Source organism: Castor canadensis, chromosome 11, assembly GCF_047511655.1.
Source record: "Castor canadensis chromosome 11, mCasCan1.hap1v2, whole genome shotgun sequence".
NCBI classification, from domain to species: domain Eukaryota; kingdom Metazoa; phylum Chordata; class Mammalia; order Rodentia; family Castoridae; genus Castor; species Castor canadensis.
In genome coordinates, this window is record NC_133396.1 from 31998340 (window position 1) to 32021201 (window position 22862).

Genomic DNA, 22862 nt, shown 5'->3' on the forward strand with positions numbered 1-22862 from the left:
CAGAGTTGTGGAGAGATGAGTGAGGCTGCCTTAGTGAGCTGTAAGTTTCCCTCACAAAGAAGATCATATGGAGGAGGGTGAATATGATGGAAATATTATGTACTTATCTATGAAAATGAAAAATGAGACAAGTTGAAACTATTCCAGGAATGGGGGAAGGGGAGATAAAGGAGAATGATGGGGGGAGGAGTATATTCAACTATGATATATTGTAAGAACTTTGGTAAATATCCCAATGTACCCCAAGTACAATAATTAATAGATTGATTGATTGATCGATTGATCATGTGGAGCCAAGGGTGCTACAGAGACAGACATCTAAAGGTAGTTGTAAGGATCTTTCTATCACTGAGATTAAATCAATGTCTTTGTACCTCAGTTTTTTCACCAACAGAAAAGAAGAAATGTTAATTATAATATTAATAATAATAGAAAGGCTGTTGCTAAATTTCAAAAAGGCATTAGCACTAGTCATGGGCAAATGTGTCCATTTTTTTCACGAAAATCAAATAAATTGTTCTCTGAAGTCCTCAATTAAAAATTAAAATAAGTTCACGTTCAACCTTATTAATATTTGCATGCTTTAAGCAATTATCAACTAGCCCAAATTCATCAACTACAAGCATAAGTTAAGAAATAGTAAATAGTTGGCAGTCTATAGGCTAGATTCTGATGCTGCAGAAATTCCATTCAGCCCCTGATCATTACTTATCTCAGGACTTAAACAGTAACCTTAATTGTATTCTTTGAACACCAAGTTTCTGCACCACCTCCCACCTCCATCCCATACTTAATTAGCTGGGCAGGTCTTATAACAAATATCCACTCAGAAGCACTGGGTGGTAGAAATGTTGTTGACAATTAAACACCACAATAGCAGGGAGCCTGTTTCAGGAGCCGCAGAGTGGTCTTGCCCCAGCCGGACGTCTTGCCACACACCCACAGACCCTCTATTGTGCTGCGTATGGCTGCTCAGAGGGACACTTGTTGGCTGGAGAAGGGACCAACTGCAATGAGAGAAAAGGCCAAACCTTGCAAAGAGATCACGCATTGTGGACTTGGGAAAATATCCAGTGGGTAGAAGTGAAAGAGGAGTGAATGGACCCAAGAAAAAGAGAAGTGGATGGGCAGGAAAATCAATCATCAAATAGACATAGCCTTTCTATTTTCTTAGTGCAACCAGCCAGCCAAAATGAGTTCACCAATCTTATGCCAAATAATGATTGGAAAATTGCAATATATAAATAATAGCTTGATTCATATTCCATTTGGTTTAGAGAAAGTTCACTGATTTCTTTAAGGTTTTTAAGAAAATTGTGGATAAGTCATGCCACCTCCCTGGGTCTCAGTTTCTTCATTTTTAAAATAAGGAGATTGAAAGGGATCCCATTCTGGGATCAAACAAATAGAAATAGGGTTCCCAGAACAATTTCTAAGCTGTCAAAAGGCCTACCCTATAATACTTTTACTCGAGATAAAATTACTGAGTCTAATATAATTATCATATTCACTTGCTTCTGCTTAAAATAAATTAACCCAGTTAGGTGATTATCTCCTCCAAACAGATGCCTCTATTGGCAGTTAAATAGGTTATTAATAATAGGGAAAAACATGATTACTTTATAAGTCAGCTGGTTTGTAGCAAAAAAAAAACCTTTCAAAAGAGAGTGTTTTATTAAGCTATTAAAAATCTGTAGGAAAAAACATAAAGATTGACTTGGTGAAATGGTTGGAAGCCACAAGCTCAGCCAGTGCTTCTCAACTTGGCCATGCAATTACCTCTAACAACAGAGGCAAGTGAATGGAGTCCCTGGGCCACCTGGGGACTGAACCAAAAAAAAGCAGAGATTGACAAACAGTTTCTCTTTAAAAAAAAATTTTTTTTTAGAAAAGTTTTCCATTCTCTGCTATAATAAACGTGTTTATCTCGAGTTTCTAAATGATATGCTTTCATCAAATAGACACAGGCACTAGCACTGTGGCTTCAGAAATGCCACCCCACCCACCATCACTAACATATCACACTGGAGATGCAGCATCCCAGTTTGAGGAGCACACGAAAGTAAATAATCTTGGAACTCTCCTCTAGCTGTAAAAGGCTATGGAGTGCCTTTGTTAGTCTCTGAGGGGTGAAATGTTTTATGGTAAAGAAGTGGAATCCCTTAACTATGACAACTCAAATTGCATCAAGTCTAAAGCCCAGGAGGAAAGGGAAGGTGCAAAAACAAAATGTGTTATGCTAGGGAAAGCAGGAAAAATGTCGAGGGGAGCCCAGTATAACTCAATTAGGTTGAAGCTGTCCATCTGAAATGCCACCTGGAATTCACACCAGCAATAACTGTTGTGGATATAAAAATTAATAGGGGGGATTTCATAGTATTAGAAAAATTTATTTTTATAAATCATGTGTCTATCACCCAAGTGTTGACACATGAATGCAATTCAAACATCAGACTTACAATAAAAGGTTCACTGAATAACTTAACAAGGACAATCCCCCCATTTTCTCTATAAATTGGAGTAGAAGAAGGAGGGGGACAGTGGGTAAGGGCACAGTTACTGGGTCAATTAATCAACCTGAAAACTGTGACACAAACTCTGACGCCTAACCTCTGTCTAAAAATACACAAATGTATACGAATTTGTTTTAAACTGTCAATGCCTATATTTAGGACCTTCCCAGCAAGGCTATAATGAGACTGTGTTTGAGGGTTTCAGTCATAGCAGACTCTACCATTAATCTGAAGTTAGTTAAATTAACAGCATTTAGTACTGACTTGTCAATCTCACTACTCCAGGAAATTGCACCTTCAGGCTACTAATATTGCCAATTTTTCCACTGGAGTGTGTGCCCAAGTGTGTGTGTGTGTGTGTGTGTGTGTGTGTGTGTGTGTGTGTGTTCTCCAGAACCTCCACATTCACACACCATCATTGCTTCCCTACGTCCACAGCACTTATATTATCATTTATTCTGGCCTCCTTTAGCCTTCCCGGGGGATTCTGCATAGTGTAGCTGCTCAGTGAAAGAGTTTTTTAGCTTTATATTTATTTGTTTATTTTTCTGTCATGGCTCATGACTGAGGCTTTTAAAAAAAAGTGTGACAGTGTTTAGAGTACATGATTGACTGCTATAACAACATTCATTAACCATGACAAATCTGTAGCAAAACATAGTCCTGAGTGTTCTAAACAGCAACTTCAAGAAGAAAGAAGAAAGAAAGAAAAAGAAAAAAGACTCGACTAATTTTTCATTGACCTCATCTGTAAATAAATTTAGACGGATGGTGTGTGGGGGCAATAATAAATTAGTATTCATTTCCTGTAATTAATGCAAACATGCCTATGAACACAGAGAATATGAATATATAACCACCTAATTTCCATTTCAAAATACACCTAACAAATTTTCACTTGAGTTATCTTCGTAATATTTTTCCCCTTAATTACAAAGAATGAAATGGATAGACTTCTTTCCCACTCCCAGGGTGAAATACTGTTTTGGTGGCAAGGCGTGTCAAACACATTTCAGCAACCAGCTCTAGATCTTGATTCTGATTTATTTCATTGCTTACCTGAGTCACCACATTTCCATAGTGAGGCTGTCTTCTGTCTTACCACCAAGCAAGAGGGGCTGTTCTGCAGTGATCAGGTAACCACCTAACCCAGACCCTCACCTGCATAGGAACAATGAGCAGACAGACCACAGGGAACAACCACATAGCCTAGCACAAGACTGGGCAAGTTCTACTTCTGACGAACATTCAATCACACAAGGATGGATTGGGTAAACAATATGATGTAAATCAAATGAAGATTATTATGCATCAAGTAAAATATAAATATAATATGTATACATAAATATATACTGCCTCACCTGGCAAGAGGAGCTAGTATACCTTAACCTCTTGGGCATAGGGATCACTGGAGAAAATTCATTCCTATAATCAGACCACAATCAAAGATCAAATTGCTCATAGATTAATGTGTGATCACAGTCAAGTGATCCAGCCATCAGAACTCACTAGCTCAACTGTGGCACCAGCAGTGGGACCCCTTGTTAGCAATAAACACATTGATTAATAGTAACAAAATTTACCCCTAAGACACACATGCAAAAACTTCTATAGCTAGGAAGAAGGTATAAGAGCAGAAAATTTGACTCTGATTCTACCAAAAACAAACAAACAAAAAAAAAAAAACCTTTGGCACATGCAAACTGCCTCATGGATAATTTTCCTAGGGCCTTCCTGGCCCTATAGGGCTTTTGCCCTCTAAGCGTCATGGAAACAAATCTGTGTGATTATTATTAGCTGTGCCAGACAGCTAATTGGGATGCATGTGACTAGAAGGTCAGAAAGCAATAGGAATATCTTAATTTGATGAATTTACCACAAAATCTGGTTGTAAATGTCACTAATTAGGCCTTATCATAAAAAGATAGTTGCTAATGAATCCATATCACACTTTCTCCAGGCATATTTAAGCCCATAGTGGACTCTCAGCTCCATACTGCCATTGTAGCAACATTCTCCAGAAAGAGAAATGGAGTCACATTTCTTTCCCCTTAGTTTTCAGCCTGGAAAGTCGAGCGATGCACCTCAACACACTAGTCCAAGAGGCCCAGGACAGGGTGAGTGAACTGTCTGCTCAGGTGGAGAATGAAGGATTCACCCTGGACAACACAGAGAAAGAGAAACAGCTGAAAGCTTGGGAATGGAGATATCGGCTCTACAGACGCATGAAAACAGGCTTTGAACATGCCAGTGAGTATATGCAGAGAACTTCTACATTTAACTAGACTGAACTTTGGTTTGAGACAGCCAGTCCTGCCTTTACTGACTCTTTTTTTCATTTTCCCTGCAATTCTACAGGGTCTTGGATGCTGTTGTCAGCCTGTTTGGAGCAAGGGCTCTGGGAGGCTATAAAAGAGTCTTTTGTCTTGCTTGATTTTCTGGCTCCTGATAGGTTCTCTGACCACAGCCATGAGACTTCAGTACTTCTGGCCTCCCTCCACCACGTCACACTCATCTAGCACTCCCCAACTGCTATGCCCTAATGCCTAATGCCTAATGACTTGGATGGTCCAATGTCCTAAGTGGCTATATTTTGGGATGTGAAGGTGGAAAAATATTTGTTTGCCTATTTGTCCAGTTTTGGCTTCAAGCTCAAGTTTAAGGTGTTTTCAACTCTCTACTGCCTTTTTTATAGAAAGCAATAAACTGAACTTCAATTAATATAAGCAACAGAGCAGGACAGTCAATCAGCCCATGAATTATGCTTTTGTCTACATTTCCATTCTCTTTACCAATTCTTTTTGTTAGTTTAAGGAAAACCATTTCTGAATAATATTCATTAGCAGTAGAAACAACTGCAGAAAGCAGCTCTGATATAAAAGCAAAACATATGACTCGAACACTTGTGAAGTATTAACTTCTTACTCTAGAAGATTTTATTTAGACAACGAAAAAATTAGACTTGAAATTTTAAATCCAAGGGAAAAGTCGGTTCAATCATTTGAAATTCTCTACTTCTGCTTCAGAAAATTTCTAAACGAATGAACTGACTATGTCACAGACAAAGACCAAAGGCAGCAAAAATTGTTTTCTTAAGTACCACTGTACATTAAATGCCAAATCTAGACCCAGTCTTTTCTCCGAAGAAAAGACTTGGGCCACGTTGGTGAAAGGTGGCTTTCACCATCTACAATCTCAGCAATGCTGGCACATGGATTTTGACAAAGAGACTCCACAATTGCTTTAACAAGTACATTTGCTACTGTGCCTTATTTAGAACAGACTCATTCTTGAAACAGGCATATTTTGGGGCTTGATGCCATTTTGTTAATAATTTTCTAAATTGGCAAACATTTTCTGAGTGTTCAGGAATACCAAAAACCATTAGTCCTTTAAAATCTGAAGGAAGTGATAGGACATCAGTCTATCCAGTTTTCCTTAGACAACACTACTCCAGTGGAAGAGGAGGCAGCCTGAGAGCAGAGGGAGCTAGAATTCCATCCTGGGAAGGGCCCTGCCTTAGGTACCAAAAGTCCTGGCTTTTCTCATGGCTGTGTGTCTTCACCATATTCTTGAGCAAGCGATTTGGCCATTTAGAATGGCAGTTTCCTCAACATCAAAGTGGAGGCACTTATTATTTATCTTCCAGCCCCCAACAGGGGAGGCGCCAGTCTCAAAGAAATGGTTTATATGGATGTACCTTCTGCAATGTAAGGGTTTCTATCTGCCTGATGTCACTTCCTGCCCTCTTTTTGCTGGTCCAACCCAACCTCATATTATGTTTCCAGGACACTTGGGGAGGGCTTCACTGGTTTTATTTACCCCTACAGAAGATGTTCTAATGTTCAAAGAAGACCAAGATGGCAACAAATAAGAGCTATTGAGCCTTTTAAATGAAAATGCTCAAAAGTTAAACTTACCAGGCTGTACAAACAAATGGTTCCATAGTGTGTGTTTCAGGGTATCCTTTGAAGAGAAAGGGACATTTTTTTGAAAAGGAATTACAAAGCTGAGATCCTTGTGCTTTGCCTTCTGCCCCAGGAGCCCCCGAGGTGCCAACCAATGCCTGTCTCATGATAACCAGCAGCACGTCACTCACTGTCAGCTTCCAGGAGCCTCTCAGCGTCAATGCAGCTGTAGTGACGAGGTATAAAGGTACTGCACTCCCCATCTTTTCTCCTTGCTCCTTCCTAGAAAGGAATCTGTGGCTTGAGTATCAATTGTACCTTTTATGTGTCTTTGATTTTCCTGTTGATAGGATTGTTTCCATCCCATTTGTTTTGGAACTGAAATACATACTCATGTGAAGTAACAATAAGGTGACTGAGAATAAATCACAGAAAGGATGCCATTCCAAGCTCCTCAGTGAATATGCCATTCATATTTTCAGAGGTTCTGTTCTGTGTAGAGCATAGGGTTGGGACATGGGATATACTGGAAATCAGACCTGATCCAAGAAGCTGAAAGGCTAGAATATGGAATATAAATGGGAATCAGAAGAAATGATGACTATAACAATACCAGATGAAGTGCATTGGGCTCAGAAAAAAGAACAAGGGGATGGCACAATGGTGGTGGGATCAGGAAAGGCCCCAGGATAAAGGTGGCATTTGGGCCTCCCTTTGCAGGACAGACATGAGTTAGACTGAAAGCTATTGGGGGAATGTATATCTATCATGGAGAGAATAAGAAGCACAAAACAAAAAAAAAAAAACAAGAAAATATCAGGACATGTAGAGAAGAATAAGGGAAACTGTTAAGGGAATAGAAAGGAACATGGCTCTTCCAGAGCATGGGTTCATAAGAATGTGCAGCAAATATAAAATTAGAGTGAAATTAAGATCAGTGGTGGAGGGGTCCTTATAGATAAGGACAAGCTCTCAGTAGACATTTGAAAGTTGGAAGCGTCAATATTGTGGATGACGCAGTGCATGAGATATAGACTTAGAGTAAGGAAAATGAATTAGCAAGGTGTTCAAGAGACAGCGTGACAGCCTGAGCTGCCTACAGTAGCAGAACTGGGAAAGGAGAGGGAGAACCCAGAGGAGGAAGACATGATAGGGCACAATGATGACAGCCGGTGCTTATGATGCACCTGCTTTGCACCAAGCACTGCTTAAACTTGTCTGTATTAACTCCAGTCAGTCTTCACAGCTAGTTCAGATGAAAAAACTGAGGGGATGAAAGATTAAAAAATTAGTCGAAAGACTCACAACATAGTCCAAGTCAAAACTGTGGGGTTGAAAAAGGAAAGAGATCTGTTTTCCTGATTTACAAAGCCATATTCCCAAATACCCTAACAAAGCTCCCCATGCCTTACCCAAGGTGCCAGGCCACAGGCAGACTCCATGTGTTCAAGCCACTACTGCTCTCTCTACTTGCAAAAGGAGGCAAAAGTAGAGCACCTTCCATTCTCTTTCTCAGAGTCTCTTCTCACAGTACCTTGTGTGTTTCTGCAGCCATTGTTCTGCCTGTACCCTATAGCTATCTGTGTATTTGGAATTCTCCAGGTAACTCTACTCTGTAATACCTTAGGTAAAGACAGGGTCAACCTGGTTATCACCGGGTTTCTGTATCAAAGAGAAGGCAGCCTTTGGGTGCTAACAACAGCACATAGACAAAGCCACTCAGGATGGTCTCCTATCACCATCCTTTTGCAGAAGTTCTAATACTTCCTCTTGGTCATCTCATCTGGCAAGACTGACATCTAAAACAAGTATTTGCAGACAGTGTTAGATGTGGTCATTTTCCTTTTTTTCTCCTTTTCTAGTTCAAGATTTTGATGAAAGGTTTCATCAATGCTGTCCAGTTTGACATCTCCTTCTTACATTTGATTAGTGAGCTATCAGAAGCTAATTTATCCAGACTGTTGGTTATTTAATACTTGACCATAATGCCAACAAATTCTATCAGCATTCACATATTAACACTTCTTATCTCAGGAGACTTGGATTTAGGTTAGGTTGAAACAAAAGGTCACAGTGGTTTCTGTTCGTGACTGGAGAGCATTAATTCAGCATTATAAATAGAATTGTCTGCGGCATTATGAAGTAGCTTTCTTTGTGTTAATTTCTAAGGGCATAAATGAAGTCCTTAACCTGACCACTCTCAAGGTTTATTCAAAACAGCTGGCAGCCTACTGTACCCACAGGGACTACAGGACAATTTTTAATTCAGGGGTTGAAGTAGTTATTTCATTGTGGAAATATTAGCAAAATTGCCCTGAGACAAGCCTAATTATTTTGTTTGCTTTTAAAAAAAATGAAGAAGAAACAACTGAGAAATCCACAGAATGAAATGATAGTTATCTAATGGGTTAGGGGGAAAGCTTAACCCTGCAGTATTTGGGGTTTGGCAAAAAAAAAAAAAAAATCTCACTCTCCTCTCCAGAATTTCTGGGTTCAGCAAAACCTCAAGCCTATTTTGACAACTGAACGTTTTCCCCTCGTGCTTAAGTCAGTGCATATTTGCAAGAAAATCTGGATCCTTCTGTTTCTCATTTGTATAACTCAACTTATCAGCATATGTTTTAAGAGTTAGTTGATGTACAGAAATCTTTTAAGAACATCTCCTTGTAGGTCTTTCTTCCAGCTCCAGGACCATGTACCAGGCCACTGCCATCACAATTTAGAGATTAAAGGTGTCAGTTATAGCTTCAAACCCAGGAAGCAGTTTCAGTGAGATTTTTCTATCTGCATTTGCCCTTAATACAATAAAATGGGCATGTTTCTAGATATTTTCTCCTTGGTTTCAAAGAGCGCTTGCATCTTTCAATCTCATCTGCCCAATTTCATGGCTTCCAGAGAAAACCTAGAGTTATTTCTGAAGCTTTGATGCTTTGGACTACTGCCAGATGTTGTTTTGTATTTTCTCCTCCTAACCTTGGGTAACCTCCCTGAAGTGCTCATTTGCAGATTATATGTTATTTCTCTGCAGGCCCAAAGCAGAAAACATTTTCAAATGTTATTTTAAAGGACTCAGAGTGGGTAGGGGGTATCGTGTAACAGGTGCAGTGCAGCTTCTGTCTTCCAATCAGGCAATAAAATATTTTCCAGCTTTTCTTCAAAAGTGGGGCTTCAAGTGGTGACACCTTTGGGGTTTGCTAATTATGAGATGCTGCAGTAGATGCTGCAGTTTGTGTAGGCACTGCTTCTAGACATGCCCTTCCTGACTCTCCTCCTGCCTCATTTCTTGATGCATTAGAAACCACTCTTATGGTGGTGCCACCTATAATCCCAGCACTCTGGAGACAGGGGCAAGAGGATCAAAAGCTCCAGGTCAGCCTGGACTACATAATAAGAACCTGTCTCAAAAAGAAAAAAAAAAAAACAGGAAAGGGGTTGGGTTCATAGCTCAGTGGTAGAATGCTTGCCTAACATATGCAAGGCTCTGGGTGATCCCCAGTACCACAGAAAACAAAGAACAAAAACAACCAAAAAAAAAAAAAAAAAACCCAATTCTCTACTTTAAAGGCCAATTGCTTGACTGCTATCTTCATTTGATCCTATTTTTTAAAATAAGAAAGCATTTCTCCTTGCAGAGATCAGTATCACCTTTCAGAAGCTAGGTTGGCCTCTCCCTACCACCACCTCCCAATTCTTTTTCAGGAGAGGAGGTAAAGAATTCCAGGGAGATGAAGGTGGCCATTTCAGTTTCCAGGAGGGAAGAGCCCACCATATGTATATGAAAATGCTCAGGGCCAATCATTTAAATTGATAGTGTCAACTTGATCATAACTTGATGAACATGACTGGGGCTAGCTCTCCCTAAGGCTGGAGAAAGCCCTGACTTCAAAGAGCAGATTTATACTTTTTACCCCTTCTATTATTTTTTCCTACTAAATCTTATGGTTTTGAGGACATTTGTCTACCAAAAGAAAGCATTACATTAAAGAATATAATTATCTTCTATACATACATAATTAAGAACTAATTTAATCACAAGCATAAAGTAGCTATTCTCACTACAAGGTTGACATGATATAACCTCATGAAGCAAAAGATTTATAACTTTATTTAGCCTGTTTGGGTTCAGAGAGAAAAAGATGAGGCCAAAGGTTTACAGATGATAGCAAAAAAAAAAAGAAGGGCAAAAAAATGTTATTTCCAGAGAGCCCAAAGCTCAATGAATTAACATTTTTTTTTGCATGTGGGTGAAAACATGAAAATGAGTTGAGTGACTGAAGGTATGTATGTCGAGTGAGAGTGAGAGAATGGGAGAAGTAAAAGGTCACTAAGTGCAAGAGTCAGTTGTCAGGATCCAGGCAATTTATTCTCCAATCTCATGAAACACCTTGAAACCTTTTTTTAATAGGCCATGTTGTAAAGAGCAGCTCTCTTTTATTTTGTATTTCATCATTAAAAAAATTTAGCCCTCAAACAATGAATAGTGTTTTAGCCCTGAAACAGTGACTAGTTATATAACAAAAAAAGTCAGTTCTCCCTCACTCTTTCCCCCAATCTCACGTGCCTACCATGCAGTTCATCCCTGTAATGAGTTTGATGTATGCCTTTACGGATTCTTTCTTGATGCATCAGCAATACAGGCATACAGCCATATATGGCATAACAACTATGTTTCAGTCAACAACAAACTGCATAAACCATGGGGGTCAGGAAGCAAAAGAAAAAAAGTGGAGAGACCAGGGTTCTAACAGCCTCTTCAAAAGCACATACATCCATTGACATCACTTCCTTCTACTAGGCCTCACCTCCTAAAGGTGTCACTATTCCCACTAGCACCACAGACTGGTGAGCAAGCTTATAGAGCATAAGCCTTTAGGGAATAGTTAAGATTCAAACTATTAACACAAACCACTTTCCTAAACTGACAATTGGATTTTTCAACTCAGTGATATTTTTTCAGTTCATGATATAATACATCTCTTTTCCCATGCCAGTGTATTTGGATCTTCTCCATTCTGCTTAATAGTTGTATAACATTAGTAGTTCATAGATCAAAATATAATTATTCTCCTACTAATAGATATGGGCTGTTTTTAATTTTTTCTATTATGCAATGTTATAATTCTTACGTTCATATGTACCTCTATCTTACCAGTAAGAATATTTTTTCTGTATTGGTTAATTAGAAGTGGAAAGGTCTTTGCATTCACCCACTCTGTCACTGATGTGTCTACACCTGTGCTAATATCACAAAATAAATGTACACTATATTTTAATATCTGGTAGGGCAAGTCTCTGTCCAAAGTAATCTTTTTCAAAATCTCTTTGTTATTCACACATATTTTTCTCTTTCAAATGAATTTCCGAATTGGCTTGTCAAGTTCAGTTTTTAAATTCTCATAGGGCTTGTGTTATTTCCCTAGTTAATATGGAGCAACATCTCATCCATGAGCCTGTTTTTCTAATCAAGTTGAGTTTTTATATATTTAAGAACAATTTAATCATTTTCATCACATGGATCTTCTATACTTCTTGTTGGGTTTCCTGCCTGATATACTTTACAATTTTTTTTTGGTGATCATGAATGAACTTTTTTTTTTCCCAAGATTTTCTCTAATTGATTGCTGTGGGTCAGTAGAAAAATATTGCTAATTTTTAAAAAAATTAATTGGATGCCTTGCTAAAGTCTCTAGTACTCTTTTTCAGTAGGTTGTCTTTTTTATATCATGATGAGTTTTTTCTGGCTTACCTTCTTCAAGAATGAAGGTTTTGTCTCTTCCTCAATTTTTTGTCCTTTTTTTCATTTTGCTTCACTGATTTCTATTTCCCACTACATGTTGAATAGCAGCTGTGACAAAATGTATCTAATATTTTCTCGCTGAGTATGACATCTATAGAAGGTTTCTGGTAGATAGCCCTTTATCAAATTAATGAAATTGTGTTTTTTTTCTAGCTTACTAAGAAGAACTTTTGCTTTATTTTCTTTTACAAATATCAAACCATATAATTATTTCTATATTTTTCCTAGGAACTCACCAGTTTCATCTAGATAATGATTATTGACATACGCTATACATAGTATAATCACATAATTTTACATTTCTGTAATTACAGCCCCTTTAATATTTTGAAAATTATGTATGTGTACCTTTTCTTTTAGAATTATTGAATATTTGGCTATTTTATTGGTCTCTTTAAAGAGTTAACTTTTGAATTCATAAAAATTTTTCTTTTTTGCTTACTTTCTACTTTGTTTATTTTTTTATCCAGGTTTTTTTAATTATAATTTTTATTGCAGATAGTCAGAGAATACACAATGTTGACTGTAAGAAATTGATTGGTGCCTTCTTTGGTCCAAAATATGACATTATTAATTTTCTTGATGCTTGAAACTAATACACATTAGTACATGAAACAAAGAAACATTAGCACTTCCCCTGTTGAAAACCACATGCATCTTTTAAATCAGTCATCATTCATAGTCTCAGTGTTATTGAGGTTTGTTTGCTTTCTCTGTGGAAGGGAGAAAAAGCAAAATGCAAAGTTTTAGAACTCCTGGACTCCAGAATCTGATGCCCTTGATTTTGAAATCTACCCTTATTACCTCTGAGTTTTATGACCTTTGCCACGTTACCTAAACCCTCTGTTTTCTCACTTTAAAGATAAGAGAACTTAGTGACAGGGGGTTTCGTTTTTCTTTTATGCTGCCAGTTCCTTCTACTTCCCATAGATCTACTTTATTGTTTCCTTACTAGTTTTTTTTCCCTCTTAATTTGAAAACTTAATGTATTTGTTCTTTTATTTTTCTTCTTTTCTAATCCATGGATTTAAGGCTATAAATGTTTCCCTGGGTAATGACTTCTCCATGTCCCAGTAAGTTTTAAATGTGGTTCCATAATTGTCACTTATCTCAATTTGTAATTTGTTTTGTCTCTACTTTAATCCAAAAGTTTTACACAAATCATTTTAAATTTCCAAGTAGCCTGATTCCATTTACCATATTTTATTTTCTGATTTTATTACATTATACTAAGAAAATTTTAAAAAGGGACTGTATCCCTTGGAGGATTTTTGAACTCTTGCTTGTGGCTAACAAGTTATATGTGTGCCACACATGAAGTTTGAGTTCCACTGAGTCTAAGGTGTAAGCTGTGTGTTGTTGAAAGACCTGATTGTCCTGTCCTTAAAGCATCTATCCCTTTGATCCTTGATCTCTGAGTGAAACTGCTTTACTTGCCTTGCTTCCTACTGTTTTTCTCAACTCCTGTTGTGTTTGAACTTAGCATTGCTTTCTATTTCCATTTGCCTGCTGTCTTTTTTCCCCATCATTTCCATCCTTTCTATGACATTTAACATACATTTGTCACTTGCAAAGAGTATATAGTTAATTTATTTTCTCCAGTTGGGAGTCTATCTCTTCATATACACACTTTAGATGTTTTTGGCAATGCTGGGATTTGAACTCAGGGCATTGCACTTGAGCAATGCTGCCAGACCTTTATGCTTTAGTTATTTTTCATATTAGGGGCTTAGGCTTTTCACATAGGGCTGACCTCAGACCATGATCCTCTTACCTATGCCTCCCACATAGCCAGGAAAAGATGTGAACCACCATGCCTGGTGTGTTCTTTGAGATAGTGTCTTACTAACTCTTTGCCTGGGATTGGCCTCAAACCATGATCTTCCTATCTCTGCCTCCCAAGTAGCTGGGATTACAGACATGAGACATTGTGCCCAGTCCTAATTTTTTTATGGTACTGGGGTTTGAACTCAGTGCCTACACCTTAAGCCACGCCACCAGCTCCCTTTTTGTGATGGGTATTTTTCGAGATAGGGTCTTGTGAACTATTTGCCTGGGTTGGCTTTGAACCACGATCCTCTTGATCTCTGCCTCCTGAGTAGCTAGGATTACAGGCATGAGCCTTGTCTGAAGTAACTTAAAAATGGGATTTAAAAAATGTTATGAAAGGATTATAACGAAAGCACACGAGTCATCTTCTCTACTTTCCTAGCCCTCTTTCAGAGTGAGCTACTTTTCATTTGCTTTGTTTTTTCTTTTTCTAGTAATTAGCACTCTACTTTACTGAATATGCTCCTGTGACTATTTCTGGATTTACCAATACCTGGTCTTATTTATACAACTGCAACTGTGACAGAAAAGAACTGAACCCTCTCATAATACCACAGCCATCTGTACTCTCCTATTCTCGCAATATACTTCCCTTTCTATTTTTAATTAAGTCATTAATATTTATACTGTTATGAGTATAGGAATGTTTGACATTACAAAGCCAAATAGTATACTATGATTACATTTCTGCTTCTACGTACTTTCCCCGAATCTCTAATGTTCACATTCTCTTTCCTACATTACTTACCATTATCTACTCAATTCCTTTCAAATGATCCTTTCTTATAGTCATACCCTCCTGAGTAAGACTGAATTTCTTTCCCATAGTCCTCTCTGCTTTTCTTTCAGTGTATAATAATAATAAATTAAAACCACAGTGAAATATTACTACATGTCTATGGCAGTATTAAAAATTTTTTAAATGATGGACTGGACGATGGCTTGCATGAGGCCCTGAATTCAAAACCCAGTACTAAGGGTTTGAAGTAACCCAATTGTTCATACATTACCAGTGAGAACATAAAACGGCTCTGCTGTTCTGGAACACAGTGTGACAACTTCTTTAAAAACTACACATGGGACTATATCCATCCTACCACGTGCACTACTGGGAATTTATCCCAGGAAAATAAAAGTTTATGTTCCAACACAACCCTTACCCAAATGTTTATAATAGATCTATGTGAATAGCAAGAAATGGAAACAACACAGCTGTCCTGCAACCCGTGCATGCTTAAACAAACTGTGATGCAGGCTTACCATGGACTGGTACTAGGCAATTTAAAAAAGCAAACTACTTATATACAAAATTACCTGGATAGCTGGACGCCAGTGGTTCACACTACTCAGGAGGCAGAGATCAGGAGGATTGCAGCTGGAAGTCAGCCCCGGCTAACAGTTCGTGAGACCCTATCTTGAAAAAAACGCTTCACAGAAAAAGGCTGATGGAGTGGCTCAAGGTGTAGGCCCTGAGTTCAAAACCCAGTACCACAAAAAAAAAAAAAAAGAAGAAGCACCTGAATGAGTATTCTAAAAACTCTACTGGGTGAAAAATTCAATCCTAAAAGACTACATAGTCTACAGTTCCATTTATATAACATACTCTTTTTTTTTTTAAGATAGGGCCTTGCTATCTTATTGCTTTCCTATCTATTTTGTAAGATAGAGGTCAGCCTTTCAAGCCCCCTGCCCCAGCTTCCCAAGTGCTGGGATTCCTGGGGTATATCACCATGCCCAACAATGTAACACTCTTGAAATGACAAAATGATTGAAATATAAGACATAGCAGTAGTTTCTAGGAGGAAATGATGGGAATGGAAGAAGGTATGGTGTGTTCTTCCCGTGCTTGTCTTTTAGCCAATGGATGTATTTTAAAACACCTCGTTTGCCTTTTAAACTTTTTGGAGAGAAAAGAGTAGGTAGGCATGTGTGTCCGTTTAGCATCTTGATCCAATCTCAAGTCACTTCTCCTTCTTACCCAGACTGTATGCTCAGAAAACATGACCTAATGCTAATATTAGCCTAAGTCAACATGCTTATGAAAGCATGTCTGCTGTTTCAAAAATTATGAAAGTCACTTAGAGCCAAATGTGAAACTGGGTTTTTATATCAGCTGGTAAAGGATTGTTCCTGGTAGTGATTTCTTCTTCCTGTTATATTTGGAAAAATCATAGACTCATAGTGTAGTAAGAAATTTTTAGAATATGTGAGTTTTTCCCTAAGATATGAGTTCCTTTCAGGCATAAATCTTGTCTCTTTTCATTTCTTCCCCTTGCTTGATATATTCCAGCAGCACTGGACTTCTTTCTGTTCTTAAATAAGTTCCTCCTCCACAGAACCTTTGCACATGATGCTTCCTGTGGCTGAAACATTGGCCCTTGACTAACCTGCCCACTGATGGTTCAGGTCACTATTAAAAGTCACTTCCCTGTAATACCAGCTACTTGGAAGGCACATATTGGGAGAATCATGATTTGAGACCAGCCCAGGCAAAAAGGTTACTGAGACACCATCTCAACCAGTAAGTCCAATGTGGTGGTGTGCATGTGGTCCCAGCTATGTGGGAGGCCAGAGGTAGGATGATCACAATCTAGGCCAGTCCTGGGCAAAAACACAAAACCCTATCTAAAAAAATAACCTAGAACAAAAAGAACTGGAGGAGAGGTTCAGGTGACAGAGTGAGTGCCTACCTAACAAGTACAAGCCCTTGAGTTGAAACCCTAGTACTGCAAAAATAAATAAATAAATGTCATTTTTTTCAGAGAAGCATTTTTTAAGTATCTACTATAAATCAGGCTCCATGACTTATAATTCTATAAATTATAAATTCATAATTCAAAGAATTATAAATTCTGTTATTCTCTTCATCTCTCCTTCAAAATAATGTTTACAGCTTGCAAATATCTATTTATTTTTGTTCAATCTTTTTATGTTTAAATGTATTTCTTTACTATAGAATGTATTAGAGTCTTTCCATTCTAATATATCTTTTTTTCTTTTGAGACAGGGTCTTGCTATGTAGCTCAGGCTGGCTTTGAACTCATGATCCTCCTACCTTAGCTTCCCAAATGCTAGGATTATAGGCATGTACTATTACACACAGCTCCTATCTAGTATATCTAATAAAACACTTTCCAATTCAATTTTGTCATCACTAGATGTTCTATGGAACCCTGCAAATATATATACCAGGAATTCCCCCAACTAAGCCATACATTAGATTGACTAGAGAGTCACACCTGAGCTCCTTGAAGACTCAGCAAATATGAGTCCTTATGGTGGGAGCCCAAGCAAAATATCTTTTCAGGAGCCATTAGGTGATTTTAATATGCAGCCAAGCTGAAAACACGGAGTCACACTTTTAATACCTGTGCCTGCCATCAGACTGTAAGCTTCATGTGGACAAGGCATTTTTGTACATTTTGGCATTCCTAGTTCTTGGCATAGGGCCCAAAATACATACAAAGATACTCAATTAATTTATGTATTCATTAAAAGTTTAGTTATACCTATTATATGGCAGGCTGTACTCTAAGCAATAGTTATATAACCATAAACAGACAAAAAAAAAAGTCTCTGTCATTGTGGAGCTGGCATTTCATGAAGAAATACGAAAGCACAGCAAGGGATTATACCTAGTAGGCTATGTTCTTACAATTTTCCATGTATTGACCCACTTAAACCTTACAACCTTACAACACATCTTTATCACCTCTCAATTATGATTGAGAAGCCTGAAGTACGGGGAGGTTAAGAAATCTGTCCACGGTCACATGTAAGCAGGTAACAGAGCAGAGAATTAGACCCAGGCAGTGCTGCTCTCAAGCCCAGGCTCTAACCACTATTCAAACCTGGGCTATAAAAACACCTCTGACTGGAAGAATTAACATACAAATACATGGTTGAGTCTCTGACTTGTCCACAGCCTAGGGAGATGCCTATTGTGTAAAGGCAAGTTACCAGCCAGTGCAAGCTGCCATCCTCTGCTGTGCCCCATATGTCCCTTATAGGGAATCTGCTCTACCCTCCTGAGCTTGGACGCCTTTGCACATGGGGATGCACCCCGCAGGGTAGCCTTTCCCACTGCACAATATGTGTTTTGAGCCCTTACAGCTCATGCACCTCATTTTAACATCAGATTGGTTGAATCAAGGATAAAATAAATACACTATAGGATTGCTCATCTTCATATTTAATATGGTATGGAAATTTTTAATAAACCTTATAAAGAAGAACTTGTTAAGAAAACTCACAGTCTTGCCACAAAGTAGACTCAGGGTCTGTCCTGCTTTCCCAGCCTCCAGAGACACTCTTCCAGTTCTTTTGCTCCACAATGTAGATCCAAAGTTCATGTCAGAAGTTAGAGGAAGCATATTTCAGAAAGATTGTCACAATATTAACTCAGTATTTGTCCTACTCCAGCATTGTGCTGGGTCCTTTCCTATGCAAAATCTTCCCCATAACTTTCCAGATTCTAGCTCTGACCTCTGACCAGAGCCCCCAGAAAAAGTCTTCTGGATAGCAGCTCTTCAAATGTTTGAAAATTGTTATCAATCCTTCCCAACCCTTCAGTAGATCATGTTTCTCCTGGCTATAAATATCTCTTGTTCCTTTCATCTGACATAGGTTTCTGCTCTCATCATGGGCTCACCTCGTATGGAACCTCTCTACAGTGGGACTCTTCCTTCTACCTGTGGGGTTCACAGTTAAGCCAAATCATCAGCTCATGGCCTGAGTAGCTCTGAGAGCAACAGGAGGACTGACTCTTTGGCCGTTTGGATACAACACACACTGAGAAACCCTCCTCGGTATCTTTCCTACCTGGCATTGCTATAGGAAAGAGTCCGAAGGAAGCTCAGCATTAACCCAGTCTACATCTGCTTTCCAAGCCTTCCTTTTGAAGTTCCCATGATGTACCAGGCTCTTTTCTGGTCACCATGGACAGAGCAATAGCCAAGATGAACTCAGTTTGTGCGCTTATGGAGTTCCTGGTCCAGCAGCACAGGGATTTGTTTTTAGGCCTCTGTTCCTTTATCAGTCAATAAATAAGTGCTTGTCCATCCAAGTGCCATGTAAGGTGTGGGGTATGCAACAATGACCATGTAAACAAATTCCCTTATTCACTGGACTTTGAAGCAACTGGAGAAACAAAATTTCACCAACCTAAGAATTCATTTTGCCTTATAAAGAAAACGAAGCCTGAAACTGACCCAAAGTTTGGAAGCTGGAGTTTCTAAGTGACTTTGTCTAGCACTGTCTTTGAGTAAGCCTCACCTCCCATCCCTTTCCTTTGTAAGTAGTCTCCAGCTCTCTTCTCAGACCCCCAAGGCCTTGGGCTCAGCTTTGTCCTTCTGCACTCTGCTGACTCCCCCAGGCTCACTGTCTTCCACACATGTGCCAGTGGAAAGTTTCTGACAAGGTGGCCACACCACCAACTAAGCAGAGCTGCTTACATCCCCTCCTCTCCTCTCATACCCCTTTTGAACTTTGGAGACATGAAGCCTCTTGGCAGAGAGGGAGATGCTCCAAACAGCCTTTTCTTGCCATGCAACTGTGAGATTCCTCCCCATAATTCCTTCTGGGGAAAAGAGTGCCTGCCAATGAGGATTTAACTGCAGAGTCATGCACAGGGATGAGTCAAGCCTCTCCTCGCTCCCATCCCCAACTAGCCTATAACTACCTCCCACAGACAACCCCACCCCCGGACTGGGCAAATTGCATCCCTTACCTTACCCTTGGAAAGGCTGGCACATGCTAAGTCCAAATGCATTAGGGACCCATGAGTTTCAGTGGCCATGGACACAGGTCTCCACACAAGGCAGACGTCAACTGAAGACTGCCTGTGTTCATAACTGCCCAACTGGACACACGGCTGGCACTGCCAATGACAAGACACTTTGTAGGCCACCTTCTCCCCACAGAGATTTTTCTCTTGAATCCTTTTTGGCCAGATCCCTTTGCAGCATTATAGTTTGTCAATAGCCCACGACTGCTTTCTAGAATTTCTCTTCAAGAGAAAGTGTGTTTTTCTAAGAAATAGGTGTTCTAGCCTGAAGTCTAATTTCATGTGAGGCCTCAAATATGAAACAAAAATAATCACCCTCAAGTCTGGGAGCTGAAGGGCCACTCCATTCCCTAAAGAGTACTTCCTTTTGGGAGGCTGGAAGTGAGGTAGTCCTTTTGTTATTTTAATAAAAAATTTTCCAGTTATAAAAATAAGGTAGTCTCCTTGGATCTGCCAGGGTTTCAACAAACCAGAAGCTATACTCAACTTGAACTTTGAAGAAATTTTAAGGAAAGGAGGTTTTACAGAGAAGTGAGCAGGGTTTGTGAATGGACAAGGGACACTGCAGCATGTAGAAATAGCTACACCAAGAAAACATTGTCACCTGTATGCTTGAAGAGGAAAGGACAAAAGGTCAGAGGACACCAGACAGGAGCTGCTGTGTGAAAAGACAAACCAACTGGATGTGGTGGCACAGGCCTGTAATCCCAGCTACTTGAGAGATGGAGGATAAAGATCTGAGAGTAGTCCCTAACTGAAAAACAAACTAAAAGCAAAAGGATTAGGGGTGAGACTCAAGTGGTAAAGTACTTGCCTAGCAAGCTTTAGGCCCTGAATCCAATCCTCATTACCACCAAGAAAAAAAGAAAAGACACAAACACAGCCAGACTGAGGCCCTGGCTGAACTAACTGGACACCTGCAGGCAAAGAAGCCTTGGGGGTGCAGTCCACAGGGGATGACCTCTGGGTGACACTAATAGGACAGAAAAGCTCAAAAAAAAGAGTTCTAGGGTGAAAAAAGAAAAATAGTCCTGAAAAACAAATGGTAAAACCAATATAGTCATGGACATTGCAAAAAAATTTAAAAGAAGTAAAAAAACCCACCTTTCATCTTATATTGCAAAGAAACCTACTCCTTGGAGGAGCTCCTGGTATTTTTAATGTGTTTATAACAAAGCTGAGAGCACAATAATATATAATGGACATTTGTGAAGCCCATGCCATGCACCAGACTTTGAGTCAGATATTTATATACATTGCTTCTAAACCTCCCACTGTCCTGTATTATCATCCTCTCCTCAGGTATGAGGAATCTAAGACAGAGAGGAAGATGCTGAAGGTCCTACAGCCAGTATATGCTACAGCCACATTTAACCCTCAGCTATTGATCCCTGAGCCTCTACTAAATAATTTTATTATCCCACCAGTTTTCCCCCGCATATTCTCATGTCAGAGTTTTACTTTGAAGCACTGTTCTAATCCAATGTAATATTATATAAAATACAATGAGATGCATTATATTCTTTCTCAGTTGCTGGATGTTCAGATTGCTTTTCTTTTTTAACTATTATAAATACATCTGCCATGAACACCTCTGAATTTACATTTTATAGTATTTCCTTAAAGGAAGGTTTTAATAGTTTTTCCCACTCTTGATTTTTCTGTAGTTTTGAGTCACATAGTTGCAGACAGCTCCTATCTTTTCATTCCACCCTCAAGAAAAAAAAATCAATAAAAAGAAAAAGAAAATTATAATTTTGTAAAATTATAAAATTAGTTTTGCAACTCAGTATTCTAAATCAAGGAGCTCAAGTTTAAAAACGAAATGGCAACTAAATAAGTGAAGAGCCATGGCCCCTGCCTAATCCTCCTGCCCCATGTTAAATGTAAACATACCCATGAACACAGAGTGCAGGGAACACAGGAAGTGCCTCCTATGTCAAGGTCAATTCTAAATGAACGGGGTTGTATCTCTTCTCTTCCAACGAACCCTTTCCATTTTTGAGGAAGTATGCACTGAGGACTACAAGGATGGGCAAGGAACAATTTGCCAAATGGGCAAGGTAAGGATCTAAGTTATTCTACAAAGTGCTTTAAATTCTTAAAATGTGCTCTTGGCTTTGGAAAGTTTGTCCCACTCTTCAGTACCATAATTGAAACTGAAGGAAAATGAAACGAACTGTTTTCCTTAAAATACCTAGCATCATTACAAGTGTTTGTCAAAACCTTGATTTGTCTGTTCTATACAGTGCTGACCACAAGTGGTATAAACTGAATCAAACTGACATAATCTCCCTAGCAACCCGTGACCCATGTAGAGTGGCCTCATTACCAGCATTGGTAGCAGAGATGGACTGTAGTAGGAGGACCTTATGCAGAGGTTGGACACCTAGCCAGGAAGTGAGGAGTGTGTTGTGAGCACTAACCAGTGAAGTGACCTCCTAAGGAACTCGTGTCTCTTCTTGAGACCTCGTTCTCTCTTCTGAAGAAATGAGGGGATAAAATTGGTCTGTGGTTTTTGAACAGATCCAAGGAAACATAAGTTTCCACAGAGAAGCCTCAGGGACAGCATGGGGTATACAATTGACGTGGCTATGGAGGATATTTCAGACTCTGTGGTCTACATTAGCTCTCTTGTTACATTCTCTCGGGACACCATTTAAGCTTCTCTTTTAGTCCTTTTCACACTTTGTAATTTCATCTTTATCTACATATTAATTGCTTAATATCTGTTTTTCCCTCTAGATTGTATTCTCCCTGAGGTCAGGAACTGTGCTTATTTAATTCACCATTATAAACCCAACAAGTAGTCCAGTGCCTAGTACACACAGCATGATTATTTATTAAATAACTGAATGAATTCACACATTTTTTTTAACCGGCCCTAGAAGTGCTTGTAAACATAGAGATGAATGGCTTCAGTAAAGTATACCAAATATTTTCCTCCTTCTCTTAGTTACTAATCCAAGAACTATCTCTGAATTCAGTCTTGGCTCTGACATCTCAGTAGATGCACAGCCTTGGGTACA

General features: G+C 38.9%; 1 protein-coding gene across 1 annotated transcript in view; it reads left to right on the plus strand.

Annotated features, from left to right (window-relative positions):
• The window catches only part of Ankfn1 (ankyrin repeat and fibronectin type III domain containing 1), a 418857-nt gene that overhangs the window by 267037 nt on the left and 128958 nt on the right, over positions 1-22862 (plus strand). Inside the window, exons 6-7 of the mRNA XM_074046108.1 lie at positions 4569-4763; positions 6555-6668. Coding sequence (XP_073902209.1) covers positions 4569-4763; positions 6555-6668 — 309 coding nt within the window. The remainder of the gene's footprint in view (positions 1-4568; positions 4764-6554; positions 6669-22862) is intronic.